General features: G+C 36.8%; 1 protein-coding gene across 1 annotated transcript in view; it reads right to left on the reverse strand.

Moving 5' to 3' along the window:
• Positions 1-7,334: 7,334 nt before the first annotated feature.
• TAFA4 (TAFA chemokine like family member 4) overlaps positions 7,335-22,208 on the reverse strand; it is a 323,123-nt gene continuing 308,249 nt past the window's right edge. The window contains exon 6 of the mRNA XM_053689353.1: positions 7,335-8,344. Within this exon, the coding sequence (XP_053545328.1) occupies positions 8,333-8,344 (12 nt within the window). The 3' untranslated portion in view covers positions 7,335-8,332. The remainder of the gene's footprint in view (positions 8,345-22,208) is intronic.

The following is a 22,208-nucleotide window of genomic DNA, read 5'->3' on the forward strand; positions in this document are numbered from 1 at the left end:
CCAGCCACAAGATAGATAAATAGATAGATAGATACAGACCGAAAGATAGATAGATAGATACAGACCGAAAGATAGATTAGATAGAAAGATTAGATAGATCAATTAGATCAATAGATTAGATAGATCTAACCACAAGAAGGGACACAGTACTCACGCATTCTGTACGTGCGTTAAAAGCACGTCGTGGTGGGTGGGACCCATGGTTAGGTTCCCAGAGGCGGTTGCTACGCCTGAGGCTCTGATTAGAACAGAGCATCCTGGAGTTTATCTGTCCTCGGCCGTCTCTCTGACATATGTCTGACGGACAAATGTGCTTCCGCATTCTGTCCGAGAACAGTGTTTTACAGTGATTTGGGATGTATACCCTGTCCAGTCTGAGAGTGCAGTCCATTTCTGTTTTTTGTATGTATGTTTATTTGAAAGCATGCATTGTGTGGCTTCTCATTATGGGTCCAGGAGGGGAGAGACCTTGATGTGGTCTTGGGCTTAAATCTTTTGGCGCCAAATGAAACTAAATCTACAATTTCTGCTTTTAAATATTGCTGTGTGCTTGCTAGCGAGAGCCAGCCCTTCTGTGTGTTGTATTAATCATTTTGTTTTGTAATTTTTTCCTATGGGCTTGTCACTGGTTGGGTGGTTAACTGCCTGAGTTGCCAGAATCTGTACAGCTGTACCCAGTCTAGTCTGAGAGTGCAACCTATTTCTGTGTTTTATATATATATATATATATATATATATATATATATATATATAAGAAAAAGAGAACTAATCAAGTATTCTTCCGCGCAACAAAATACAATATGATAATAATGCTGATATGTCTTTAGATGATCTCTGTAAATCAGTTCAATTTCTTAGTGTTGAATAGGAAAAAAAAACACAAAAGAGATGGATGTCTCCTTACCGGAGATTACCTCAATCATATGAGGTAATGTGTGGTCACGTAGAGGTTGTAGTCAGTGGACAGTCTGTGGTTTGGTTCACGTCACTGTTTGGAACTTTTTGGGACTTTATCCTTCGATGCAGCCTTGTGTATGGTGCTTGACTGTACGAAACTTCCAGGATCTTTTACTGGAGTCTTGGTGTCTCTTGAACGTATGGTACTTTTCCCAGGAGTCTTCTGATTCCCGATATCTGATAAAGCTGGATGTCTCAGGTGACCGCCTCTCCCACTGCAGATGTCTCAGGTGTCTGCAGTCACAATCTGTTTATGGATAGTGTCTCCTGCTGCAGCTGTCTGAGATTAGAGTGTCTCCTGCTGCAGCTGTCTGAGATGAGAGTGTCTCCTACTGCAGCTGTCTGAGATGAGAGTGTCTCCTACTGCAGCTGTCTCAGGTGAGAGTGTATCCTACTGCAGCTGTCTCAGGTGAGAGTGTCTCTTACTGCAGCTGTCTCAGGTGAGAGTGTCTTCTACTGCAGTTGTCTCAGGTGAGAGTGTTTCTTACTGCCGCTGTCTCAGGTGAGAGTGTTTCTTACTGCCGCTGTCTCAGCTGAGAGTGTCTCCTACTGCATCTGTCTCAGCTGACAGTGTCTCCTACTGCAGCTGTCTCGGGTGAGAGTGTCTCTTACTGCACCTGTCTCAGGTGAGTTTCTCAGGATAGCCAGACTACAGGTGAGCACGAGCTGCTGCTGTCTCAGGATAGCCAGACAACAGGTGAGCACGAGCATGTGTGTCAGCCTTGGGTCATACAATGCTCCAAACCAGCAGGTTGCTGTTGGGACAAGTAACAGGACAGTAACAAGTTGCATAAAACAAGTGCTTATTAAATGCATATATCGTACAGCAACACGTTTCTCAGTATCCAAACTGTTTCATCAGGCTGATACAGACAAGACAAACTTGCTACTTTATATATATTCATTTACAACCAATCATATGGCTGCTATAAGCGAAACTCCCCCTCTGTATAACATCAACAATCAGGAGTTGTGTATGACATTTACAAAAACTTGGTACACAATTGTTAACATTCATAATAAAAAATCCAAATTTTATTTCTAAAAAACGCATTATAGTGCAAATAATTTACCGATGTTATATTTCGTATCTGATATGTGCGGCAATCATGATTGTGGTTTCTATGTTACGCCCCACAAGCGGATCACATTGCATTGCTCAGACCTCTCCACAAATCTCTGTGCGCCAACTAACAGCTGCAGGGTGTGCCAAATATCATAGAGGACTGCCATGTGATCTGTCATTGGTCGCCACTATCCACTATATTACGCATAAGACCATGCTTGTTTTATTTACATACGGGTACCTCTCCCATTAACCAATGGAACAACAGGCTCGAAACCAATCCGTTGTGATTGGTAGAATTATCTATAGTGAAAAGTATATATGTATATGAAATGTATTACTAGGTGTCTGGTGCATTTTGTTAAAAAGATATATGCACATTGTTATTAAGTGTGAATGTGACAAATAAAACTGAAGTGTCATATCCGCTCATCATTTAATATCTGAGTACAACATAGTAATATTAGTACAATCGTCGAGTTTTAATAGAAATCACGGCTGTAATAATATGTAATTAATGTGTGCATTTGCATTGAATTTCATAAAAAATAATATGTGAAAACTTTGCTACATAGTGTTGCTTTATAGCTCATGATTATATGTGATAAGTATGTGATCTTAATCTATAATTAAATAATAAGAATTGTTATGTATAAGCTTGAATATGTAAACATAATCGTTTAAATGTGAAGCGTGTGATTATCAAATATAATGTTAAAAAAAACATATTCTGAGTTCTTAAATAGATTAGTGAATAGTTCTGCTCTTGTAATGTTGCCTCATTAGATTTTATATATTAAAATGATACATACTAATAGTGTAGTTGGATCTCTACAAGATGGTAGACATACCCCTTAATTGTATTTTCATGAATGTGGAAATACTTATCCACAAAGTGAAATAAATGCATTATATAATATAATAAAAATAATATAAAGTGTATTATATATACACCAATAATGTTAAAATAATTTAAAAAAAACTATATATGAGTTCTATGTTAAAAAAAAATGTTATAATAAAAAATGTGTACACATACATATATATGCGCGCATAAACATACACACACATGTGTATGTATTCTAAAAAAAGAAGAATGGGAAATATGTTATGGATGGAACCCTGCTAGGTCCATATTCATATTTAGACCATTTGGATACAAAGTACCAAGCTAGTAAATCCAAAAGGTCTTCCTTTGATGCAGTCTACTAAACCTATTATATAGTTTAAAGGCTGGAATAAATTCTATTGGAGTTATATTAAAAACATTAAGGTTTCTCTTGTGTGCATGGTTACAGTGTCTTGATACGCTATGATTTTTAAGGTTATTTTTCCTATTTCGGTAATGTTCGTTCCACCTTGTGCGTATAACCCTACACATACGTACGACCTACATACTGTATCCCACACAGTTGACAGGTTAATAAATACACTACGTAAGATGAGGAACAAGTTAGATAGTGTAAAATTTAATATTTGTTCCACATGGTATGGGATATAAAATCTTCAGTTCCTGGTTTAATGAAAGTGCACATCCTGCACCTTTTATTTGAACAATTGAATATACCCTTCTTGTGACATGTTTTTGTAATCTAGCTGTTTTCCTTATTTTGTTAACTACTATCTTACTAGGCGCTAGTAAATTCTTTAGTGTTGGTGCACGTCTAAATACACACCTTGGTTTATCACTAATATTTTTATTTAGGACTGGGTCTTTTAATAAGATACCCAATGCTTTCTTATAATGCTACATATTTTCTTGTGGCTAGTATTGTATTGTGTGATGAACATTCTATAATTATCCTTAGTTTGAGTCTTTTCCTTAGTTTGATTTTTATTTGTTTCAGATTTTTTAAGAAAATAGTTGTCCCTATTGTCTAATTTAGCACTATTTATATCTCAGGAACTAACACCAGCTCAATAACTTGCATGAGGTTGCCATGTTCCTTGTTCAGATAGTGATTGCCGGGTATTTAGGCGGGATCAGACTGATATACTTCAGGAAAGTTATTTTATGTGAAAAACATTGTTGATCTAAAAGAAGCTGCACCCAGCTGATAAATTGTCATAGAACAAGCTAACAAGCTATTGAGCTGGTGTTCGCTCCTGAGAGTGTGCTTCTTTTTGTGGCACAATCGTTATTCGAATATATTGTGTGAAATGGTTGTATCAATTTTTATATCCAATAGATCATCTTATGGATGAACACAACCTTTAGACCTGTAGAGAGAAGATTTAAGATACCGTAGGAGCATGCCACAAAGAATGAAAAAAGTTGTGATATGATGGGAATTATGTCCACAAATTGCCACTGTTCCCCTATAGACCCTGTTAATCGTAGAACACATGATGTACCTTGAAATAGTCCTGTGATGGATACCTCGGCTACCCCAACTGGGTAGCTCTGCCAAACGGGTCCTGCTTCTTCCCTGCTGACTGCAGCTATGTAGCTGGCAAGTGACCACAGCCTGTAGCCACCCCTGATGCCCGAGAGCACCAGTACTCAGGGTCCCACCCTGTGGCAGACTCCGGCTACCACCAGACTAGGTAGCTCTGCAAGAGGGTCCTTCCTCTGCCTGGAACAGGCTGCTATGAAGCCCAGGAAAGTGATTTTAGCAGGAGCACACCCAAATATCTAGACATACTAACATTCAGGTGAAACAGGAACTGATTTTATTGAAAACACACACTCCTTTTATACACAAAGCTCATCTTGATAAGATACTGGACAATCCCACAATTTTCCTACCATTCCCACCACTCCAGACAGACCGGCACCTCCATAGCAGCCACAGTCCCACAGAATCCCAGGACACAGAAGTGGCGGTTTTGGGTGATCCCGGGGGAGCGCCGGCACTTCCAGTGTGACATTTTAAAGCTCTCGGTCCCTGGATGCCACATTTAAAAAAACAGCATGATTTGTCACTGGGGACCAGATATAAAGCCCGTTGAAGTTATAGGGCTAGGGGTGTCAAAAACCTCCAGTTCCCAAAGGAGCTCCCCTCCGCTAATTCTCCCACCTCTTGTCCTCCCTAGGGGCTACTAATCCCCAAAATAGTGGAGCTCTGGGGCACATGGTTTCTGGTGCGACCAGGGGTAAAATTAGCTTGTGTCCTGCTGTTCTGTGGCCGACCGAGAGTTCCAGGAGCCGGCCAGCTTACGAAGTTTTTCCTGGTCATACATCAGCTCTTCTCTTAACAAGTTTAGAACCCAAAACAAGCAAACAAAAGCTTCCAGAGATTGTGGTTGCTCTGAGGAGCACAAAACCACTGAGAAACAACAGGGATGAGGTTGTAGAGGGGTAGAGATTTAACCCTTACAGCCCGGTATCCATGACAAGTCCCATCTGTGGTTTCTTTACAATACATTTTTACAGTAAAGATTTGCACCTATAGTATTATTATTCCACTGTCTTGTTCATTATAGTCCTTGTATTTGAATCCTGCACCTGTGCTTTCTCTTGTAGGTGTGCAAGCAGCTAAGGACCTGAAAAGCAGCCCAAAATATATCTTCAAAAGCAAAAACAATGCAGAAGCACCACTCTCATAAAAGTCCTCCTATATTCAACCAAAGAAATCAGACAATGTTTCGGGCAATGTCCTTAATCATGTCTAATTTCTTTGGCTGAATAAAGGAGGACTTTTATGAGACTGGTGCTGCTGCAATGTGTTTTGTTTATGTTTGTTGATTATGATATTTTTTAATAAAACTTTTTTTAATAAACTTTTTGAATAATTGTATTAAACCTCACGTGATGTATTACCGTGAGATTTCTTGAAAATACAATATACCCTATGAGGTTGTTATGCTACTTTGTGAGACTAGATATTTTTTCACACATATGGACAGCTTTCTGGGGGGGTTATAAACATTAGAAGATAACCCTAAAGTAGAATTTAACATCATTTGAACACTCAGTGAATCATTGTGGATGTTTTAACTCTTGCATTTCCTAAGCTGAACCTATGATGGACATATACTTCGTATTATGATATCTTGACATTATTTTAGCTTAAACATATTAGTAGTGAATGTAATTATGGAAACACTGATTATTGCCCACATGCATGAGTATATTAGAAACTTGTTTATGATATAATAATAAAAAAATGTGAAATGATGATGACAGAACATGCATATGCCCAGTTTCCTCTTCAATCAAGGTATAATACATTTTTCACATTGTATTTGATTTGAAGCTTTTTAATTAACACACTCACCACAATTGCTCCCAGATTTGTTTTTTGTTAAATGTTTACATTTATCATTTCCATATGATGAGCTGGTTACTGGTTCAAATCCCACCAGGGGCAACTCAGACTTTCATTAAAGCTAATAAATTGAACACAATTAAGTTGGGTAATAATAGGCATTCTTTATTTTTTAGTAGCATCTGGGGCTTCTGTGCTGACCACTTTGAGGTCCCTGGTAGAGAAAAACTCTATATAAATAACAGAATTATTATTTGATTTGCAGTATGCACTTTTCCTATAGAAGGTTTTATAAAAAGACAATCCATACTAGACGTTAGTATTTCAGTATGTATTAGAAGTGTGCACAGAAACAAAATTGTATTGGATGAAAAATGTATATATATATATATATATTTTCCCCAGATTAGCTAAATTTAGGTTAATTTTGACATTATTTGTTTATCAACAGAAATTCATTAACCCCTCATTTCCTATGAGGAACACATTCAGGGGAGCAGAGGAGGAGATGGACAGCAACTTAAACGTAAATAAAGCTACTGCTAGTGCTACATACCAGCAGCACCAAAATATCTATTTTCAATTTTTTTTTTTTTTAATGGGGTCAGGAATGCCAAGAACTAAAATGAAGCTTACATACTGATAGGCTGAAACTGGACAAGGACATTGCTGAATCATTAACGAATGGTGTAAACTGTAAATGTGAAGCCTTTAGAGTAACAGATTTAACTGCATAAATAAATCAACTAAATGTTTGTGTAATGTCCATTTGTTTGTTTATTTAAATGCGGTGGAGTTCCTTTATAAATTCCAATTGAAATAAAAGAATACAGTGAAATAATTTATTATTTTTTTGCATTTATTCTAATTTGTCAGGGTTAGCATCATCGTGTAGAACTGACGCCCGGGATTTCTTTTTGGGTGGAAAACAAAAACACGGTAGATGCAGAATTGGATGAAACATATCATGTTTGTTATTAAAATTCTATAGATATAATAAACCAGCACTTTGGTTTGCTTCACCGCATTTCTGAACCTTGTTATAAACTAATTCTGTTATTATTAGCCAGATAAAACTGGGCTAAAAAAAGCATCTCATAACATCAGGAAAACACATCTTTTATTGAAAACAAGAACATAAAAATTTCACTTCAAGGGTGTTTGAATCTTTCCAAGAAAGCCAATTACATTGATTTACGTTAATGTTATTTTTTATCTACATTATAAAAAATACTCCTTAAAACAGCAAAATGTACAACAGCAACAGCAGAAAAAAAAAGTTATTAATGAAGTAAAACCAGAAAAAAGCTTATGATTTTGCTTTTACGTTACTATTCAATAATATTTGGTTGTTATTATTACATTTTTTGCCAGTGTAATTTAATCACAAAAAAATAGCATTAAGATAGTATGTTCCAAAAGCTACTGAACAAGTTCTCTCTGGACCTAAGCAGGTTTTTTTCTTTAGGGCACTGTGTCTGTACATGCAAAGTGTATTCATTTGACAATTATTGAACTTGATGGACAGGAAAAATGTGTAATAATCTTTTTAATTGGGCACCCAGGTAAAGCAAAAAATAGTAATACAAAGTAACTTATGAATTATTGAAAATGCCAAATCACCCCAAAGTCTGGATTATACTTACCTATCTATCACATTCAAAATACATTTTTATTCTTTATATGAGTTCATTTGGTATCAGAGCAATATATAAATGCAGTATTGCTGTTTGTTATCAGAGATAGTGGTCAACAATAGATTTCTAAGATTTCTTTTTTCTCAATGTTCATTTGACCTCCATGTTTTTCAAAAATTGTTCATATTTAAGGGTTGAAAGGAAATCCTATCCTGGTATTAACGTTTGTCCTGTTTTAAAGTCTTGTAGTATCTGAACAGTTTCTAGCAACGCCAATTGCATCTACGTCCTTTTTTTTTGCATCTCCTAAGAAATGTAAAATGTAAAATCTGATTTGCAATCAGTTGGTGAAAATGTAGGTTTTCATCCATATGGTCAGTTAATGCAAAAGTCCAGAATATATTTATCTGACAAGTCCATGTTGTGAGTGAAAAGCTTTCAAATCCTTTGCTACATCATTGCTACCGAGTTACCTGCAAAACAATATAGAAATGCCTGATTATTATTATTATTATCGGTTATAGCGCCAACAGATTCCGTAGCGCAGCGCTGATTAAACCATATTAAAGCAATTTGTGAATACAAAATACCATGATCAGAAGATTGGACATAAAAATGGTTCAAAACCCTATTTCCATTTTCTTTAAACTATTACATTCTAAATTATTTTTTACCATTACTCAAACTCAAAGAAAATGAAACCCACAGCTAATCTGATGTTTTCTTCTAATTTGTATAACGCTGGATAATAATTTACATTACCTCCTTTATAGAAATATTTTACTAACAATACCGTTTACTAGTTAGGGGGAAAGGTTACTAATTCTCCCCAAATAAATAGCTATTAAACCTTAAAGGGACACAAAACTCAAAAATCTTCTTCCCTGATTCAGACAGAGCATACGATTTTAAACAACTTTCCATTGTACTTCTATTATCTAATATGCTTTGATCTCTTGGTATCCTTTGTTGAAAATCATATGTAGGTAGGCTCCAGGAGCTTGGAGCTAGCTGCTGATTGGTGGCTCCACACCAACACTTATTATTTGCTTACTGATATGCACAGCTAGCTCGCAGTACTGTTCTTCAATAAAAGATAGCTAGAGAATCAATCAGAATTAATAACAGAAGTAAACTGGAACGTTGCTTATAATTGTATGCTTTGTCTGAATCTTGAAAAACAAATTGTGGTTTACATGCAGATGTATTTTTAAAATTATATATTTTCTTTAAATATAGAAGATATTTACATTTCTAGTTTTTATAAAGTACTTTAGTTTATATAGACATAGTTATAGGAGCAGACATATTGAAACGTAGGTTTTCCCTTATCTAACCTCTTTTGCTTAGAACAATTATGGGCAGATATAAATCAGGCAAAAAAATATGTCTATAGCAGAAAGCACTGGACTAAAAATAGAAATGAAGACATTTTTGTTCCATAGCCTACCCAAGGTGCACAAACAACTTCACCATATTAATGGTAGACCCTTAGTCAGCAGGATAGGTTCTCTCCCTAATGCTAGACACAGTTTTACCGCTATTAGTAGTCTGTCTCCATAGTTTAATGACTTCAATGTCTGTAACCAAGAGTTCAGTTGTCTTACAATTTGATAGCTTTATAGTCTTTCATTACATATCATACAGCATCAGATTCCAAACATTACTTTCTTTTTTGTGTGTTCAGGATTTTCTGTACAGTTTTAGGAACATGTCATTAAAGGGACACTAACCCCAAATTTATTATTTTATGATTCAGACAGAGCATGCAATTTGAAGCAACTTTATAATTTACTCCTATTGTCAAAGTCATCTCTTGCTATCATTATTTGAAAAGCAATAATGTAAAGCTTAAGTGCCAGCCCATTTTAGCTTCAGCACCTTGGATAGCACTTGCGTATTGGTGGCTACATTTAGCCACCAATCAACAAGCGCAACCCAGGTGCTGGACCAAAAATGGGCCCGGCTCCCAAGCTTTGCATTTTTTGCTTTTCAATTAAAGATAGCCAAAGAATGAAGAAAAAATTGATAATAGGAGTAAATTAGAAAGTGGCTTAAAATTGCTTGCCATGCTGTCTGAATCATGAAAGAACAAATTTGGGTTTAGTATCCCTTTAAAAGTTATTTGTTTTTTTTTAATATACAGTTTTTATCTCAAGAAGTGGGGAGGACAGTTGCAATTCCTTATGACAATCTTTATATGAGTTGGTGGGAGAAAAATCCCTTCAAACATACAATATAGACATACAATATAGACATACAATTGCTATATTGGTGATTTGGTAGGGAGGAAAAGAAGAGGCAGGAGTTTTTTTTGATTGGGTTAACAATGAATTGGGTCTTACAATTGGGTTAACAATGAATTTGGTTCAGCAATAAATCCATTAACTATTTGGATATTACTTTAACTGGTTGCTATAAAAACACAATTTTGCAAGCTCTGTAGGAAGCCCATTTGAAAGGACAGCCTGATCCTTCCATAAGCTGTGATCCTAATCATGTGTCTTACACTCTAGGAAAGAACAGTATATCATATTGCAGTGCATTCACTCTGAGAATGAATATTAAAATATACAAGCGAATATCTTAACTAAGGATTTTCAAGGCAGGATATATTCATAAAAGATCATGTACAGAGCATGAAAAGAGGTCTCTTCTGTAGATTTAGCCTATAGAGAGAAAGTGGCAGGATTTCTAAGTGTGATTGGATATCTGCAAGATTGTAAATGTGTAGTTGTTAAAGGGACACAAACACAAAAAGGTAGTTGTTGCCATAGAGACAACAAGAGAGAACAGCAAGGCATCTACTTATCAAGCCGTCAACTTACTTGCATTCGCCGGCACCAATACGCTCGCCTAAGATCGCCTAACATCGCTGCCGCAGACCTGAATACGTTCTCCAAAATGATCAAAAAAGCTGTCAAAAAGCTGCGCACCAAGTACGGTGCGATGAGCAGCGGACTGTTGCTAACTAACAGTCATCGATCTCGCTGCTCTTCGGCTTTTTCTCAGCTTTATTGGTACCCTGTCACTAAACACCCACACTATACTATACTGTTTACCCCCTATACCACTGCTCCCGGAGCCCACCGCAACTCTAATAAATGTATTAACCCCTAAACCGCCGCTCACAGACCCCGCCGCAACTAAATAAAGTGTTTAACCCCTAAACCGCCGCTCCCGGAGCCCACCGCCACCTACATTATACTTATTAACCCCTAATCTGCCGCCCCCTACACCGCCGCCACCTACATTATACTTATTAACCCCTAATCTGCCGTCGCTACTTACATTATATTTATTAACCCCTAATCTGCCCCCCTACACCGCCGCCACTATATTAAATTTATTAACCCCTAAACCTAAGTATAACCCAAACACCCACTAACTTAAATATAATTTAAATAAATCTAAATAAATATTCCTATCATTAAATAAATTATTCCTATTTAAAACTAAATACTTACCTATAAAATAAACCCTAAGATAGCTACAATATAACTAATAGTTACATTGTAGCTAGCTTAGGGTTTATTTTTATTTTACAGGCAAGTTTGTATTTATTTTAACTAGGTACAATAGTTATTAAATAGTTATTAACTATTTAATAACTTCCTAGTTAAAATAAATACAAATATACCTGTATAATAAAACCTAACCTAAGTTACAATTACACCTAACACTACACTATAATTAAAAAAAATTCCCTAAACTAAATACAATTAAATAAAATGATCTAAAGTACAAAAAACAAACAAACACTAAATTACAAAAAATAATAAACAAATTACAAGATTTTTAAACTAATTACACCTAATCTAATCCCCCTAACAAAATAAAAAAGTCCCGCCAAAATAAAAAAATCCCTACCCTACACTAAATTAAAAATAGCCCTTAAAAGGACCTTTTGTGGGGCATTGCCCCAAAGTAATCAGCTCTTTTACCTGTAAAAAAAATTACAACCCCCCCCAACATTAAAACCCACCACCCACACAACCAACCCTACTCTAAAACCCACCCAATACCCCCTTTAAAAAACCTAACACTAACCCCTTGAAGATCACCTTACCGTGAGAAGTCTTCAACCAACCGGGCCGAAGTCCTCAATGAATCTGGCAGAAGTGGTCCTCCAGACGGGCAGAAGTCTTCATCCAGATGGAATCTTCTATCTTAATCCATCCGGGCGCGGAGCGGGTCCATCTTCAAGACATCCGATGCGGAGCATCCTCTTCTGACGACGTCTTCTTGTTGAATGAAGGATTGGAACAGCCAATAGAATGCAAGCTCATTCCTATTGGCTGATTGGATCAGCCAATAGGATTGAACTTAAATCCTATTGGCTGATTGCATCAGCCAATAGGATTTGTTCTACCTTAATTCCGATTGGCTGATAGAATTCTATCAGTCAATCGGAATTGAAGGGACGTTATCTTGGATGACGACACTTAAAGGTACCTTCATTTAACAAGAAGACGTCGTCAGAAGAGGATGCTCCGAGTCGGATGTCTTGAAGATGGACCCGCTCCGCGCTGGATGGATGAAGATTGAAGATGCCGTCTGGATGAAGACTTCTGCCCGTCTGGAGGACCACTTCTGCCCGTCTGGAGGACCACTTCTGCCGGATTCGTTGAGGACTTCGGTCCGGTTGGGTGAAGACTTCTCACGGTAAGGTGATCTTCAAGGGGTTAGTGTAATTAGTTAAAACAATCTTGTAATTTGTTTATTATTTTCTGTAATTTAGTGTTTGTTTGTTTTTTGTACTTTAGATCATTGTATTTAATTGTATTTAATTGTATTTAGTTTAGGGAATTTATTTAATTATAGTGTAGTGTTAGGTGTAATTGTAACTTAGGTTAGGTTTTATTTTACAGGTATATTTGTATAACTATTTAATAACTATTGTACCTAGTTAAAATAAATACAAATTTGCCTGTAAAATAAAAATAAACCCTAAGCTAGCTACAATGTAACTATTAGTCATATTGTAGATATCTTCGGGTTTATTTTATAGGTAAGTATTTAGTTTTAAATAGGAATAATTTATTTAAATAAATAGATTTATTTAAATTATATTTAAGTTAGTGGGTGTTAGGGTTACGGTTAGACTTAGTTTTAGGGGTTAATAAATTTAATATAGTGGTGGCGGTGTAGGGGGTGGCAGATTAGGGGTTAATAAGTATAATGTAGGTGGTGGCGGCGGTGTAGGGGGGCAGATTAGGGGTTAATAACTTTATGTAGGTGTCGGCGGTGTCGGGAGGCAGATTAGGGGTTAATAAGTATAATGTAGGTGGCAGTGGTGTAGGGGGGGGCAGATTAGGGGTGTTTAGACTCGGGGTACATGTTAGGGTGTTAAGTGTAAACATTACCATAGGAATCAATGGGATATCGGGCAGCAGCGAACATGAACTTTCGCTGCTTTCAGATTCCCATTGATTCCTATGGTATCCGCCACCTCCAGGGCGGCGGATTGAAAATCAGGTACGCTGGGCCGGAATAGTGGCGAGGGTACCTGGTAGTTATTTGTTAACTAGCAAATGTAGTCAGATAGTGCTGAATTTGCATTCGGAACATCTGTAATGACGTAAGCATTGATCTGTGTTGGACTTTGCCCGGCGGATCGTATGTTACGTCACAAAATTCTACTTTTGTCGATACCTAAGGGGAATCAGGCTCGCCACAAATACGCTGCGGAATTCCAGCGTATTTGCGTATTTGTTCTTTCACTATTCAGATAGGGCATGCAATTTTAAGCAACTTTCTAATTTACTCCTATTATCAATTTTCTTTGTTCTCTTGCTATCTTTATTTGAAAAAGAAGGCATCTAAGCTTTTTTATTGGTTCAACACTCTGGACAGCACATTTTTATTGGTGGATGGATTTATCCACCAATCAGTAAGAACAAGCCAGGTTGTTCACCAAAAATGGGCCGGCATCTAAACTTACATTCTTGTATTTCAAAAAAAGATACCAAGAGAACGAAGAAAATGTGATAATAGGAGTAAATTAGAAAGTTGCTTAAAATTGCATGCTCTATCTGAATCACAAAAGAAAAAATGTGGGTTCAGTGTCCCTTTAATTTTAGCATTTATCACAAAACGAATGTATATATTTAATATTCATATAGTTAGTATAAATAAGTTAAATGAAAAAACTTCAATCAAATATTATCTCAACGATTAAGGAAAACATATACAGTGTATTTAAGGAACGCACCAATGTGTTGCTAACTTATGCTACATTCTCTAGAGATTTTACTTTAACTACATATTTGCTTACTTGATATGCATTAAGCTACTTTATCTTGCGCATGTAAATATACTGTGTCTTCTCCTATGACTTTGATGCAGAGTGCTAGAAAATAAGAAAAAGACAGTACAGTTTAAGCATATTTTTCTTGTCATGCCAAATATTTTGCCTTCTATTTATGCACGGTTAATAAAAGAATCTGCATCTATAAAGAATAAATAAATAAAAAGAAAATCATATTGCCTTAAGGAAAATGTGCTTCCTGGGTTAACTGTTCGCTTGAAATAAAAAGAGTGTTTGAGTGGTCTCTCATTCAATGAAATAAAGCAGCCAGGATGTACAGAACCAAATATAAATCAATCGGGGAAGATTCAGAAATGCCAGATTCAATGACCTAACAATACTGCTTTATTATTTCCATTAAAATACCAAATACTATGTTGTTGTTAGAGAAATAAAAAGCAATAGTATACTAAATAGACATCAATTAGTGGAGAATGCAAAACTTTTCTGCAATTCACACAAATCTAGGTGCGTTATACACAACACCATTTTTAATATATGCATAATATACAATTGCAAATATGCATTTCCAATACTTGAGGGATAATAATTAAAATAATAATAATCATTTTCATACTTAAAGGGATATAAAACCCAAAATGTTTCAGTCATGATTCAGACAGAACATGCAATTTTAAACAAATTTCTAATTTACTTCTATAATTAATTTTCTTCGTTCTCTTGGTTTCTTTTGTTGAAAAGCATTTGTTGAAAATGCTTAGGAGCCAGCCCTTTTCTGGAGCACTATATTGCAGCAGTTTTGCAAGAATTTTATCCATCTGCAAGAGCAATAGAGGGCAGCACTCTTTCCTGCCATGTAGTGCACCAGATGCTACCTAGGTATCGCTTCAACACAGAATAACATGGGAACGAAGCAAACTTTATAATAAAAGCAAATTGGAAACTTTTTAAAATGTTATGCTCTGTCTGAATAAAAAATTTGTTGCCTGAAAAAATATGACAAAAAATGTGTGCACTGTCTAAAATGTACTTCCTAATAATGTTCAGAAAGCATTAGCAAAAAATACCAATTGACCAATGAGCATTAGCAGAAAGTACCAATCAGCCAATTAGAATTGTCAGTCATCACGTGTGCACCTAATCATGTCATATAGTGCTGTACATTTACACATTTCATGGCATGTGTGCACCTAATCATGTCATATAGTGCTGTACATTTACACATTTCATGCATGTGTGCACCTAATCATGTCATATAGTGCTGTACATTTACACATTTCATGCATGTGTGCACCTAATCATGTCATATAGTGCTGTACATTTACACATTTCATGCATGTGTGCACCTAATCATGTCATATAGTGCTGTACATTTACACATTTCATGCATGTGTGCACCTAATCATGTCATATAGTGCTGTACATTTACACATTTCATGGCATGTGTGCACCTAATCATGTCATATAGTGCTGTACATTTACACATTTCATGCATGTGTGCACCTAATCATGTCATATAGTGCTGTACATTTACACATTTCATGGCATGTGTGCACCTAATCATGTCATATACTGCTGTACATTTACACATTTCATGCATGTGTGCACCTAATCATGTCATATAGTGCTGTACATTTACACATTTCATGCATGTGTGCACCTAATCATGTCATATAGTGCTGTACATTTACACATTTCATGCATGTGTGCACCTAATCATGTCATATAGTGCTGTACATTTACACATTTCATGCATGTGTGCATATAATCATGTCATATAGTGCTGTACATTTACACATTTCATGGCATGTGTGCACCTAATCATGTCATATAGTGCTGTACATTTACACATTTCATGCATGTGTGCACCTAATCATGTCATATAGTGCTGTACATTTACACATTTCATGGCATGTGTGCACCTAATCATGTCATATAGTGCTGTACATTTACACATTTCATGCATGTGTGCACCTAATCATGTCATATAGTGCTGTACATATACACATTTCATGGCATGTGTGCACCTAATCATGTCATATAGTGCTGTACATTTACACATTTCATGCATGTGTGCACCTAATCATGTCATATAGTGCTGTACATTTACACATTTCATGCATGTGTGCACCTAATCATGTCATATAGTGCTGTACATTTACACATTTCATGCATGTGTGCACCTAATCATGTCATATAGTGCTGTACATTTACACATTTCATGCATGTGTGCACCTAATCATGTCATATAGTGCTGTACATTTACACATTTCATGCATGTGTGCACCTAATCATGTCATATAGTGCTGTACATTTACACATTTCATGCATGTGTGCACCTAATCATGTCATATAGTGCTGTACATTTACACATTTCATGCATGTGTGCACCTAATCATGTCATATAGTGCTGTACATTTACACATTTCATGCATGTGTGCACCTAATCATGTCATATAGTGCTGTACATTTACACATTTCATGCATGTGTGCACCTAATCATGTCATATAGTGCTGTACATTTACACATTTCATGCATGTGTGCACCTAATCATGTCATATAGTGCTGTACATTTACACATTTCATGCATGTGTGCAACTAATCATGTCATATAGTGCTGTACATTTACACATTTCATGGCATGTGTGCACCTAATCATGTCATATAGTGCTGTACATTTACACATTTCATGCATGTGTGCACCTAATCATGTCATATAGTGCTGTACATTTACACATTTCATGGCATGTGTGCACCTAATCATGTCATATACTGCTGTACATTTACACATTTCATGCATGTGTGCACCTAATCATGTCATATAGTGCTGTACATTTACACATTTCATGCATGTGTGCACCTAATCATGTCATATAGTGCTGTACATTTACACATTTCATGCATGTGTGCATATAATCATGTCATATAGTGCTGTACATTTACACATTTCATGCATGTGTGCACCTAATCATGTCATATAGTGCTGTACATTTACACATTTCATGCATGTGTGCACCTAATCATGTCATATAGTGCTGTACATTTACACATTTCATGCATGTGTGCACCTAATCATGTCATATAGTGCTGTACATTTACACATTTCATGGCATGTGTGCACCTAATCATGTCATATAGTGCTGTACATTTACACATTTCATGCATGTGTGCACCTAATCATGTCATATAGTGCTGTACATTTACACATTTCATGGCATGTGTGCACCTAATCATGTCATATAGTGCTGTACATTTACACATTTCATGCATGTGTGCACCTAATCATGTCATATAGTGCTGTACATTTACACATTTCATGCATGTGTGCATATAATCATGTCATATACTGCTGTACATTTACACATTTCATGCATGTGTGCACCTAATCATGTCATATAGTGCTGTACATTTACACATTTCATGCATGTGTGCACCTAATCATGTCATATAGTGCTGTACATTTACACATTTCATGCATGTGTGCACCTAATCATGTCATATAGTGCTGTACATTTACACATTTCATGCATGTGTGCACCTAATCATGTCATATAGTGCTGTACATTTACACATTTCATGCATGTGTGCACCTAATCATGTCATATAGTGCTGTACATTTACACATTTCATGCATGTGTGCACCTAATCATGTCATATAGTGCTGTACATTTACACATTTCATGCATGTGTGCATATAATCATGTCATATACTGCTGTACATTTACACATTTCATGCATGTGTGCACCTAATCATGTCATATAGTGCTGTACATTTACACATTTCATGGCATGTGTGCATATAATCATGTCATATAGTGCTGTACATTTACACATTTCATGCATGTGTGCATATAATCATGTCATATAGTGCTGTACATTTACACATTTCATGCATGTGTGCACCTAATCATGTCATATAGTGCTGTACATTTACACATTTCATGCATGTGTGCAACTAATCATGTCATATAGTGCTGTACATTTACACATTTCATGGCATGTGTGCACCTAATCATGTCATATAGTGCTGTACATTTACACATTTCATGCATGTGTGCATATAATCATGTCATATAGTGCTGTACATTTACACATTTCATGCATGTGTGCACCTAATCATGTCATATAGTGCTGTACATTTACACATTTCATGGCATGTGTGCACCTAATCATGTCATATAGTGCTGTACATTTACACATTTCATGGCATGTGTGCATATAATCATGTCATATACTGCTGTACATTTACACATTTCATGGCATGTGTGCACCTAATCATGTCATATAGTGCTGTACATTTACACATTTCATGCATGTGTGCACCTAATCATGTCATATAGTGCTGTACATTTACACATTTCATGCATGTGTGCACCTAATCATGTCATATAGTGCTGTACATTTACACATTTCATGGCATGTGTGCATATAATCATGTCATATACTGCTGTACATTTACACATTTCATGCATGTGTGCATATAATCATGTCATATACTGCTGTACATTTACACATTTCATGGCATGTGTGCACCTAATCATGTCATATAGTGCTGTACATTTACACATTTCATGCATGTGTGCACCTAATCATGTCATATAGTGCTGTACATTTACACATTTCATGGCATGTGTGCACCTAATCATGTCATATAGTGCTGTACATTTACACATTTCATGCATGTGTGCATATAATCATGTCATATAGTGCTGTACATTTACACATTTCATGCATGTGTGCACCTAATCATGTCATATAGTGCTGTACATTTACACATTTCATGCATGTGTGCATATAATCATGTCATATAGTGCTGTACATTTACACATTTCATGCATGTGTGCACCTAATCATGTCATATACTGCTGTACATTTACACATTTCATGCATGTGTGCACCTAATCATGTCATATAGTGCTGTACATTTACACATTTCATGGCATGTGTGCACCTAATCATGTCATATAGTGCTGTACATTTACACATTTCATGCATGTGTGCATATAATCATGTCATATAGTGCTGTACATTTACACATTTCATGGCATGTGTGCATATAATCATGTCATATAGTGCTGTACATTTACACATTTCATGGCATGTGTGCATATAATCATGTCATATAGTGCTGTACATTTACACATTTCATGCATGTGTGCACCTAATCATGTCATATAGTGCTGTACATTTACACATTTCATGGCATGTGTGCACCTAATCATGTCATATAGTGCTGTACATTTACACATTTCATGCATGTGTGCACCTAATCATGTCATATAGTGCTGTACATTTACACATTTCATGGCATGTGTGCACCTAATCATGTCATATAGTGCTGTACATTTACACATTTCATGGCATGTGTGCACCTAATCATGTCATATACTGCTGTACATTTACACATTTCATGGCATGTGTGCATATAATCATGTCATATAGTGCTGTACATTTACACATTTCATGGCATGTGTGCATATAATCATGTCATATAGTGCTGTACATTTACACATTTCATGGCATGTGTGCATATAATCATGTCATATACTGCTGTACATTTACACATTTCATGGCATGTGTGCACCTAATCATGTCATATACTGCTGTACATTTACACATTTCATGGCATGTGTGCACCTAATCATGTCATATACTGCTGTACATTTACACATTTCATGGCATGTGTGCATATAATCATGTCATATAGTGCTGTACATTTACACATTTCATGGCATGTGTGCACCTAATCATGTCATATAGTGCTGTACATTTACACATTTCATTCTGATAATCAAATGTAATACAAGTCCATGTGCCACAGTTTTTTTGCTCTGAGCTGTATTTTTATCTTATTAAACCAGAAATCAATGCTTGTTGTTGACATAACTGAGCATAAAGCTGTGTCAGGCAATCTGCAAGCAGGAAACGGCGGGTGACTGACAGCTACCTGCTATTGCTACTCCTCGCTGGCCCACGGGCCCAGCATCCTACTTGGAATCTGCAATGCTCACATTTCTTGAGTTTACTTATGTGTATAACCCTTTTGTGAGGGTTAAACACATCATAAATCAATAATGCAAACATGTGACAAATTAGAGCACAAACCATGAACAGGCCAGTGTGTAGTAACCTTGTGTTATTGTAATGAGAGATGTCAGTGTGCACAGCTGAGCCCTTCATTGTAAATGTGCCACACAATACTCACATCTAATCCTTAGGGGTCGATTTATCATGGCCCGAATGGGGCCAGATACATCTGTTTCCGCGCGAGACTTTAGACTCGCCGGAAACAGGAGTTAAGAGGCGGCAGTCTTAAGACCACTGCTCCTTAACTCGTATGCCACCTCTGAGGCAGCCTACAGCAATCAGCCGATCAGCTAGTGGCTGATTGGCCGTGAATCTGCAGGGGGCGGCATTGCACAAGCAGTTCACCAGAACTGCTTGTTCAATGTTAAATGGCGACAGCATATGTTGTCGGCATTCAGTGATGTCGGGCGACATGATCGCTACAGCGGCCCCTATGAGTTTGTATCAGAGACTTTATGGCCATTTCTGTATTTCCTCATCCTGCATTCATTATATTTAATGTATATGACACAGGCATGATGTAATGTGTTTGAAGATGATGTTAATGCAACATTGCAATTCAAGTGTTGTAATATGTCCTTGATAAGACCCATCTGTCCTGCTGGATAATGTAGTTAGGTAGGACCTGCTAGTGTCAATGTATATAGGTGGCCTAAAACAGCATTAATACATTGTTCTGAGGTGGCGAAGCATCGTATTATTGCACATAATATGTGTTTAACTCCCACTGAAGGGGTTAAAGAGCGATATCTCTCATATCCACATTAAAGGGACAGTAAAATATAAAAACAACATGATCAAATCGATTAAAGCATTTTATTATTGCACTATTGTTTGCAAATAATTCTGTTTAACACTTGCAACACATCTAGTGAGCCAATAACATGAAGCATATGTGTGTAGCCACTAATCACCAGCTAGCACCAGATAGGGCATTTCTTCCCCTACCTAGGTATGCTTCCCCTACCTAGGTATACTGCAGTCAGTAATTATCAAGCTGTTCACCAAGCTCCGACTGCAGGTTCTACAAGAGAAACTGCAGTCAGTATTTATCAAGCTGTTCACCAAGCTCCGACTGCAGGTTCTACAAGAGAAACTGCAGTCAGTATTTATAAAGCTGTTCACCAAGCTCCGACTGCAGGTTCTGCAAGAAAAACTGCTGTCAGTATTTATAAAGATGTTCACCAAGCTCCGACTGCAGATTCTACAAGAGAAACTGCAGTCAGTATTTATCAAGCTGTTCACCAAGCTCCGACTGCAGGTTCTACAATAGAAATTGCAGTCAGTATTTATCAAGCTGTTTACTAAGCTCCGACTGCAGGTTCTACAAGAGAAACTGCAGTCAGTATTTATCAAGCTGTTCAGCAAGCTCCAACTGCAAGTTCTACAAGAGAAACTGCAGTCAGTATTTATCAAGCAGCGGTCGTCTTAGGTGGAGAATTTCAATCTACACGGTCTTGTTTCCACACTTGATTGGCTGTGCATGGGCAGGAGGCTGTTCACCAAGCTCCGACTGCAGGTTCTACAATAGAAATTGCAGTCAGTATTTATCAAGCTGTTTACTAAGCTCCGACTGCAGGTTCTACAAGAGAAACTGCAGTCAGTATTTATCAAGCTGTTCACCAAGCTCCGACTGCAGGTTCTGCAAGAAAAACTGCTGTCAGTATTTATAAAGATGTTCACCAAGCTCTGACTGCAGATTCTACAAGAGAAACTGCAGTCAGTATTTATCAAGCTGTTCACCAAGCTCCGACTGCAGGTTCTACAAGAGAAACTGCAGTCAGTATTTATCAAGCTGTTCACCAAGCTCCGACTGCAGATTCTACAAGAGAAACTGCAGTCAGTATGTATCAAGTTGTTCACCAAGCTCCGACTGCAGGTTCTACAAGAGAAACTGCAGTCAGTATTTATCAAGCTGTTCACCAAGCTCTAACTGTAGGTTCTACAAGAGAAACTGCAGTCAGTAATTATCAAGCTG

This window comes from Bombina bombina, chromosome 7 (genome assembly GCF_027579735.1).
Source record: "Bombina bombina isolate aBomBom1 chromosome 7, aBomBom1.pri, whole genome shotgun sequence".
NCBI classification, from domain to species: domain Eukaryota; kingdom Metazoa; phylum Chordata; class Amphibia; order Anura; family Bombinatoridae; genus Bombina; species Bombina bombina.